Source organism: Triticum aestivum, chromosome 7D (assembly GCF_018294505.1).
Source record: "Triticum aestivum cultivar Chinese Spring chromosome 7D, IWGSC CS RefSeq v2.1, whole genome shotgun sequence".
Lineage (NCBI taxonomy): Eukaryota > Viridiplantae > Streptophyta > Magnoliopsida > Poales > Poaceae > Triticum > Triticum aestivum.
In genome coordinates, this window is record NC_057814.1 from 498955508 (window position 1) to 498965299 (window position 9792).

General features: G+C 45.4%; 1 protein-coding gene across 1 annotated transcript; it reads right to left on the minus strand.

Annotated features, from left to right (window-relative positions):
* Nucleotides 1-369: 369 nt before the first annotated feature.
* Nucleotides 370-1573, minus strand: LOC123169175 (germin-like protein 8-4). Its single transcript, XM_044587024.1, has 2 exons — nucleotides 1342-1573; nucleotides 370-1143 (listed from the first exon to the last, which is right to left on the minus strand). Exons 1-2 carry the CDS (start codon nucleotides 1487-1489, stop codon nucleotides 584-586), a joined length of 708 nt encoding a protein of 235 aa, XP_044442959.1. The 5' UTR covers nucleotides 1490-1573; the 3' UTR covers nucleotides 370-583.
* Between the last annotated feature and the right edge of the window lie 8219 nt (nucleotides 1574-9792).

Genomic DNA, 9792 nt, shown 5'->3' on the forward strand with positions numbered 1-9792 from the left:
TATCTGGGGGCGTGGCGGGTCAGAGGGTAGGTGGGCAAGGGAGGGGGGAACAGCCCCGCCGCCGCCATCCTAGGGCCCGGTGCGGCTTCGCCGGCCGGCCCTCCTGCGACGGCGACGCGGGGTAGGGGCGAGGAGGGGTGGCGAGCCGGCGGCGGCTGGGTTCCCCCGAGTCACCCGGGTCGGGCGACGCGAGGATCGAGAATGAAGCTCGGTCGTAAACAAATCACTTGTCAGACAAAAACAAGTTCCATGTACATGTAAACTGTGTCTAGAAATAACATGCGTGCCCAATCATTGATGCTTTGTCATTAACATCATGGATCTCTATATCAGCAACGAGAGAAAGGTTCCCGCAAAAAAAAAAGCAACGAGAGAAAGGAGCACCTCTGTATTCCATTCATCAAACAGTGAAAACATCACCAGCACATTATGACATGAATCTGACAAAAAACATATCTTGTCACGATTCAAAAAGAAAATAAAAATTCACAGCTCGCAACCATGCATGCATACGTATTGCATGTCATTTATTCTATATATCATTACATATTAACTTCCCATATGCCCAGATAAAAGAGAATATTTAGTAGTTGGTGTTCCCCCAGAACTGAGATTGGAGCCAGTGAATGAGATCCTTCTCCACCTGAAATGCCGTGGCTAAGACATCATCCGAAATCGGTGGCTTTGATCCAAATACTGCATTGGCAATAGAAATAACTCCAGGGTTTTGGCTGCTGAGCGAGGACAACGCGGCTGCTGGCTTGTCATGCGCTAGGTTCATTTGGAAGTGGATCATTGCTTTTGGGAATACGAATACATCGCCCTTCTTAACTATCTTGGAGAAGAGCCTGTTTGGGTTGGATGTGACAAATCCAAGGTAGAGTGTCCCCTCAAGCACTGTGAGGAGCTCAGTGGCACGGGGGTGTATGTGTGGCGTGTTCACACCTAATGGTCCATAGTCGATGCGAGCCAGCGAGATGCCGAGGGTGTTGAGGCCAGGGAAATTTATGACATTGATGTTGGTGACGTTAGACCTGACCTTGCTGGCCTTAGTATCCCTAGGCTGATCGAGCATGGCTGCGTTGAAGAAGTCTTCCGGGGTCGCGGCCATTGGGTCCTTGCAAGCAAACCCATTTACTCGCACTGCATGCATAGAGAAAGTTGCATAAAGCTTAGAAAGTAAGAAATGTGTATGGCTTGAGCATGTAGTAATAATGCTTTTATAACTATATATTATCAGCATGTAGTAACCTTCCATGTGTGATCAATGCTAAGCTATCACAACATTAACTACAACATCACTAGAATTAAGGACACACATGTATACGCGCACGTGCATACCAGGCGCCTTCATGTCGGCAATGCAGAAGTCCTGAAGAGGGCTAGGATCATAGGCAGTGGCCTGCCATGAGGCCAGCGCAAGGAGGGCTGCAAGGAGAAACAATGAGGAAGAGGAAGCCATGGTGAGTTGCTTTGTCAATGGAAGCATGGATGGGTGTGCTTAAATAGCCGCAGATTGGCAGAGCTGGCGCAAGGAACAGCGTGTGGTGATATGCATGAACCTGCATGTGAGCAAATAGAACAAGTCAAGTACTCTTACGAGAGGAACTTATCAACCAATTGCAACAGTCCCTGCTGGCTGCTAGAACTTTATTGATGGCCCAACTTCTTAAGTTTCCATTAGAAAATGTAACACATATCTTCTCCACTAAGTAATTAACATGACACATTAGCATGTGCTTGACCGACATTGCATTTCTTGGACGACACAGAGTAGAAGAGCAGTTTTTTTTTTTTTTCTGAAGCATGCAGAAACCATGAAGGGGAATTGCATGTGATCATCATAGAAGAAGGAACGAGTACAAACGACTTAGCGAAACAACAACAAATGACCTCACAAACAAAAGAATATCAGAAGGGGGCCTTCTAGGCAAAACACGACACGTATAAATGAGTCTTCTCTAATTCAAATAGTTGTGAGAAGATCAGAAGATATTTTTGAACCCGTACCCCTAAATCCTGCACTACATTTATCTTTACCTCCTCCCGCTATGCCCGATATTGAAGAAAAAAGCGACCCGCGGAGAAATAGGCAAATCAGTTTTTACTTGAATATTAAAACTTACGGAATGCTCAGTTTAGATACTTGAAACTTGTGAATGGGCTCTTAGGCCCCCAGTAGTCAGAGTGCAGCGTTGCCTTCTAGTCGGCGCGGGTTTGAACCTCGGTTCTAACATGGGTCTCACATTTTTTTTCTTAATCTTAATAATTTTAATTAAAAGCGGTAGGGGCTTCTCCCCCTCCTGGTCCAGTTTCTTAGAAAATACTTGAAACTTTTATGAGTAAACTTTCTTGAAAGATATTTTCATACACATATAGTTTCCTTGCTAGGTGCTGTAGCATAATAGTAAGAACCTTATGTAAGCACGTGGCAGACCAGCTACATATTTTGGACGACTGAGCACAGTTATGATCATGATGTGCCACCTAACAAAGGTGGATAGGGACAAGGTACACACAAGTCATCATCATGGTACCCATTGGCCATTATCCAATTCACTTAACTGCCACACTATTTATAACAATATTGCGCAAGTTTCGTGTTGTGGCAAAAAATGACACTACAACGTTTGGTTTCATTCCGGCATCAACCATTGTAACATATTATTTAGTTTTAAAATTAGAACAGCGTAAAGGATTGTGATCTGCCGACGCCCAATGGTGATTGGCATCATATTTTATACTTCCTTCGTCCGGAATTACTTGTCACAGAAACGAATGTATCTACATGTATTTTAGTTCTAAATATATTCATTTTCATCCCTTTTCGTCACAAGTAATTCGAGACAGAGGGAATAGTATATTCCAAGGGATTTAGGGTTCCAACCAAGAGATTTTTCCAGTAAATATTTATCCATTTGTAATAAGCTCCGTGTGACTGTGCAGACTCTTAGTTACGTTTACACTTGCTCAATTCATGGACATTGCGTGCAAGTTAAGAAAAATGGTGACCTATTCAACAGTAGAGAAGTCAGTGATATCTGAGATTTGAGAATATGTATATACTAGGTAGAGTTGTATTTTTTGTTGGATAAGGTAAAGTTGTATATAGGGGCACAAGCAAGATTATTATAAGCCGTTTCAAAGATATGATTCACATAAATAAAACTTCTTCCATATGCTCCCTCCGTTTTTAAATATTTGCCTTTCTAGAAATTTCAACAAGTGACTACATACAAAGCAAAATGAGTGACTCTACACTTCAAAATATGTCTATATACATCCATATGTAGTCAATTGGAAATCTTTAAAAAGACAAATACTTAGAAACGGAGAGAGTACATTCTTTCAGATCTTTATCAAAAAAGTACCTTTCCAGATTTACAAATCTAAAAATTTGCTGGTACCACTTCATTGTCATCTGTGCGCCGAGTCGACTCGCCGTATCCACAAAATTGGATTTTTCTTGATATCCGATAGGTCTCTATAGCGACGTCTAAACTAAGAATAGTCTATGGACAGCGGTTGACGACTGACTGAACTACTCTTAATACATAGTGCTCTATTGCTAATTCTAGGGTTGCCACGTCAGAGAGAACACTGTAAAGTCCGCTTGGAAAGGATGTGATTTTTTTTGTACCCATCAGTATTTAGTTCAAGTTTAAGCTACATACTGATGGCGACGCAAATTTTAATTTTACACCCATTTATTTATTTTTGTGAAATAAATTCTTGCATTACTCAAAATCACACATTAAAATCTCGTCCAACAAGTTCCAGGACCTCCTCTGGACCAGAACAAAGCCAAACCATAGTCCGGCGTTGCAATCTACCAAAACTAGCCAATGCATGACTAACAATATTACAGTTCCGACGAGTATGAGCAATGCAAGAATCTCTCTGTCCCGGACTACTAATAATCTCTCCAATAATAAAATGCATACTTAGATTTATTTGTAGCACGTCCTTTAATCATCATGACAGCCTCCAAACAGTAGATTCGGTTATGGGCTTAAATTATTTAAGATGGCTTCAATAAAAAATTGATAAAGGATATTTTCATTCATTTAATCGATATATCGAGATGATACAACCATACTGAACGAATGTCTGATCTCTGCATAACATGATGCATACAACACATCCAACACGGTAAAAAAAACTACTGTTTTACACCAAAATATAGATCTTATCAAAAGATTACACCATCATCCATGATGGAAAAAACCCTCCCTGGATGTATGTTCCAGCTAGGTAGGCGCCATCATCAACTCCAACAAAACTACTTATGTCGGAAGTTTCCTGAAAGCTATTTTTGTCAGATCCCATAGACTTCTTCCCCTAAATATTTTTTATTTTACTTTTCATGATACACAACTAGATAAATGTCCTAGGGCCCGTCCGTCAGTAACACGTGTGACGGTCTTCGGAAAGGGCGGCACGAGACAGTGTGGTGGCGCGGCTGCGGCGCGGGAGGGCGGCAGTGGGCGATGTTGACGCGGGAGGGTGACGGTGGCGGACGGGCGGCAGCATTCCTTCGGGGCGACGACGCGGCGGGAAGTTTCAGGTGATTTCTTGCCTGTCAAAAGCTTACGTGGAGCAAAAGTTCCCCTAAACCAGTGTACGAAATGGATTGGATTATACCTGGCAATGGCGATGTTTTTACATCGTTACCTTGTTGAAGGCATTGCTTGGATATGCTCGGACTGATTCTTCAGGGTGAAAATCTAGATTTTAGCCTTGTGTGGTTGAATCTGATGACGACGGCGATTGAGCGTCGCTCCCTTCCTAAAGGCGTTGCTCTTGAAAAACCTCATCGTTCGTGTGGTGTCATAACATGGTTGGTGCCAATATGGTCTTTGTTGCCAATTATAGACCTGGCCTCTTTTTTCTCTCTCTCGCCTACATATAGCTTTGGTCATACATGACTTTGCTATTGTCGGTGTGTTTTGTGTGTGTGTTAGCTTGGTGTGTGCATCCTAACTATGCAGAGACCGATGTGTACTTTTTGTGTATATCTTTTTAATACTTCATTTCAGCCAATAAAATTCACCATTTATCAAGAAAAAAAAATAGAGTACGAAATAGACTGGGTCTCGTCCCTTTATTTCAGAAAAATACAAAAAAAATCGGTCAGCCGAGCAGACCGAGGCAAAACGGGACCGGGCCTGTTTTCGAGCCTATTTCTACTAACCGGACCGACTGTTTTGCTTTGTTAGGCCTGCAAATTTCGGTCAGTTCCGGGCAGGTCCGCAAGCAGGCCAAGGTGCCGCCGTGACCTGAAGAAGCAGATAAACTAGTTTTTGGAGAGGGAGAGAGAAGAAAAGATGTCTTTCCTCCTCAAGAAAAGTCTTCTTCTTCCTCCCGCCGATGCCGCCGTGATCCGCCCCACCTTCAATGGTCTTTGGGCTGTGGAGTGTAGAGGGCCTCGCCCTCCGTCGGCAGGAGGGACCCTGTTCTCATTTTTGTTAAGTTCAATGTCTTGGTTGAGGCTGTGTGGCGATGGCGATGTCTCTCAGTAGGAATAATGTCTACATGTCCTATCCCATCCTAATGATGCGAATAGCATCGTCGGAGGATGTGCGGAGGTGTATCTTCGTAGGATCTCGCGGGATTCAGTCGGTGATGGTCTTCAGTGGATCTATTTCGATCCATTTTTGTTCGTCTTCGTTCGTGTGGTTGTAGGTTTGACATTTTTAATCTACAACTCTCTTCATCAGCAATGATTGCTATGCTGGTCCTTTGGGACCTTAGCACGACGACTTCCCGACTGTCTACTACAACAAGGTTAGCTCGACTCCAGTGAGGGAGGGCGATGACGGCCGTGCGCCTTCGCCTGGCCCTAGTGCTTGTAGTCGTCACTAGTTGATCCATGGACCTAGCTGTAATTTTATTACCTCTAATGTTCTCTGTACTGCCATAATTGATGAATAGATTGAAAAGTTCTTTCGCAAAAAAAATCCATGATTGACAAACTACAACAATGATCTTATCCGCACCAAACATCTTATGAACTATAAGGACGACGATGTTCTTCAACCACAACGCCTTCAGGAACGAAGCGACACTCAAGCGTTGCTGTCACCGAAACTAACTACCAAAGGCCAGATTTTTCTAAGTTTTCACCCTAAAGAATCAGTCGAGCGTATCAAGCCCTCTGCGTCAAGCCGTCGTTCATAGATTGCGTCTCATCATCGAAGACAACCATCGGATCTGAAGGAAGAACCCTCACGAAGACCTTTTGGTGGCCACCACAATCTGCAGTAAGGCTGCAGCTGCAAGACAGAGTGGTCACCACTCGGACCAACACCGACGTCAGAGCACATCACCGCCGACTACCACTTCGCCGAAAAGAGCTCGGCCCATGCCCGTCGGCCAATGGGTCGACATGGCCAGATCTAGAGCACGAAAGACAGATCCCCGTTACTGATGCGCGCTCACGCGAAGTTCAGCCTCCCACACCAGGAGTGCACCGGCAGCCAAAACGACGCCGTGCCTCCTGATCGGAGCACTACGCCCGGCTCGAGCATGCCCACCATCACACCTCAACCATGCCTTCACGCTGTCGCCTCGCAACCGCGCACCAAGGAAGCCCACAACCGTGTCGCCATCCTTGGGAGACTCGAGGCTTGCCCTCCGGCCCTCTCTGGTGGCGGCAAGGAGAAGAGGGGAGGAAGAGAAGGCCGGTGGCGGCGAGGCTGGTCGCCACCCGAGTTGCTCGTGAAGAGCGATGCGGGGCCTCCAGAATTTTAGGATCAGAGATTCCTTTCAACTGACCCAACAACACTCTTTCCTAGTGCCCAGCCAGCCTACGAGTACGAGACTCTTCTCGAGAGCTACAGTAGAGAGGAGTAATCGGCGGCATCTTCATCTTTCTGGTCCTTCCACCACCGTCTCCGGGTGCCCTCAGGGCGGCTGGAGGTTGGGGAACCGTAGATCTAGGCGGGGTATGTATATATATGTTAATGCCTAAATTTGACAGAGTAGAAATGTGGATCGCGAATCAAAGCATTAGTCTCAAATTCTCAATGATGCTCATCTGCTAGCTTATGTTCTAAGCTGAAGGTTGTTGTCTCCAAAAAAAAGTGAAGGTTGCTCCTTAAGTGAAGATGTCCACACGCCTATGGAGTTGAAATGGTAGGTTAGTACATGAAGTTTCAGATCCAGGCTTCAGTATTATTCATGTACAGAGTAATCAATTTGTCGGATGAGATTGTTGTGATAGAAGTACACACTTGGTTTTTTGTGGAGTTCGAGGGGAGCGGGGAAAGCTGGTCTGCACGGTTTTTATTATCAAGAAAACTAGGAGATACATGTTTAGATCTAAGCACAGAGATAAGATCCGAATCAGATGAAACCAAATTGTAACCAGATCACTCAAAAGATCAAAGTCCAGATCACCCGGGGCTGAGGCTGGTAGAGGGGACACCCAAATCGACAAAAAACAAATCTACTATTTCTACGCACTGTTTTCTATCATTCGATTTTTCCATCGCCTACCTCTGTTCAAGATCTCCTACGCCGCTGCACCCGGCAAACGGGGCCTAGACGTCACATAGGATGTGTTCGGTTACCTGCATCATTTTTTTTTCCCATTTGCATGCTTTTCCCAGTTGGGCCTGGTTGAACATATGTAGAAAAAAATTCAATATCTACATGTTGATTGGTTGCCTGCATTGCATCAAGGCCCAGATGGGCGCATGTTGTTTGGTTGCCTGTGTTTGTGCTTTAGGGGTGAGCAGATGCAAAGTATATTTGTTTGACTGTGTGCAAGTACTTCGTCTGCTCACACCTTTCAAATGTATCACCCATTTGACAGCACACAACACACACAATCAAGAACAACAACAGAAGAACATGGAGAACAGAGCAAAAACTTGAAAACAAGCAGATAAGCTAGGCATAAGCAACATAAGAACACTACTAGCACAAGTTTAAATAGCAGGGCATCCCATGCCCCTACTGGACCTAGGGTGCTGGTCCTGGGCAAAATATTGACATGTTCATAGCAAAAGAGACGTTCAAACTTAAGTTCGGACCTAAACTACTTCAATTCATACTTGATAGACAGACTACATGGCATAAGAGATGTCGCCGACGCCGCTGTGCTTGGAGCACCAGACCCTGCAGATGTTGGAGATGTTGGCGTTGAAGATCTGCACCTTCAACCCCAGACCGGAGAGCCTGAAGACTAGGAGGTCGCCGGGGATGATCTTGTGCTTGTGGCAGAAGTACTCCCAGTCGCACCCGAGCATCATGTGCCCCTTGAACATCTACACCTGGTCCTAGAACTCGCACCACTTGTTGGCGAAGAGGCTAACGAAGCGAGGAGGGCCAAGGATCAGCCATTGCTTCATCACCGGCCTGAAGGCAGGCGGGATGACAAGCATGGTGATGTCCTCATGGTCCTAGATCTGCATGTAGAACCTCATAGGTTCCAGTGCACCCTCCATGTGGCCGGTCCTTGGCCTCCTGCCAGCGTCAAGCGGCAAGCTCATGTAGTCCACCCTGCCAGGAACCACCGCCCTCTTCAGCCACCAGTTTGTGGGGACGAGGTCCTCCACACACCACACCCTCTGTGCCGAAGATGACCTACGCTCCTCCGACGCATGGTGGACAATAGTTAGCAACAAATGCCAATGATCAGAGCTAGCAATCACAGATGATCATTGGCGGTGCAAATGCTCACTGATCAGTGCTAATAGTGATCACAACTAGCAATGATCAATGATAACACTAATCAAAGCTAACAATGATCAGCGGTAACATTGATGAGAGCTAGCACTATTGTTGACATCAAAATAGTTTGCGCGGAGCCAGGGTACCATTATTCGAGAACTCCCTGTCAAGACTCTGGCGCCGAAGACGCGAGCGAAGCCCCACACATATTGTTGACAGCAAAATAGTTTGCGCAGCAACACACTAAATTATCGATCAGGTTAGCCTGTCTTATCTTTTGTTGTAAGAGAAACTGATTGGCCTTCTTCTTGCTGGCTTCAAGGAAACTTGTTTTCTTTAGGAAACTTCAATGGATCAACAGCAAAAGGAACCTAAGAATACGTTTGGTAGGCTGCATTAGGTCCAGCCGGGCACGCGCGGGAATTTTTTGGCTAGTTTGTTGCCTGGGTTGCATCTGATTTCTGGACCGCACGAACCTCAAAGCAGGTCTAGGCCTGGCTCTGGAGAAACGACCAAATCGACCATTTTTGGCGAGTCAGGCTCGCTCGAGCCACGCTTGGCGAGCGCCTACATGCTTGGGGAAGCTCGGGAGACGATGTGACGTCTCATAACTCCCCACACTCCTTCCTGTCACCTCCCTCGCCAGTTCACAAGCAATCCCTCTCTCTCTTTCCTCACCGCCCGTTCGGTTTCTCCGATGGCAGAGCCGCTGTCTCGGCGCGCCATGCTACTTGTGAGCTATGTTGGGATTCCCTTGAAGAGAAGATGATGATACAGTACAATAGAGATAATAATTTCCCTCAGTTAAGAAATAAGGTTATCAATCCAGTAGGAGAATCATGCAAGACCTCGTGAACAACACCTACACACAAAAGAACAAATACTTGCACCCAACGCGATCAAGGGGGTTGTCAATCCCCTCGGCGGTTAATTGCAAGGATCAAGTTCGATAATGGTAGATGATAAACAAAAACACAAAATAAAATAATGGTAACTAAATTGCAGCACGGTATTTTTGGTTTTTAACATATGGTAAAGATAGACCGAGGGGGCATAGTTTTCACTAGAGGCTTCTCTCTTGAACATAGCATACGGTGGGTAAACAAATTACTG

Bases quoted from the DNA above. Each gene is read 5' to 3' on its own strand.
- LOC123169175 (XM_044587024.1), bottom strand. From the start codon at position 1,489: ATGCTTCCATTGACAAAGCAACTCACCATGGCTTCCTCTTCCTCATTG. The intron at 1,144-1,341 runs GTATGCACGTGC...CTATGCATGCAG, and splicing joins TGCCGACATGAAGGCGCCTG to TGCGAGTAAATGGGTTTGCT.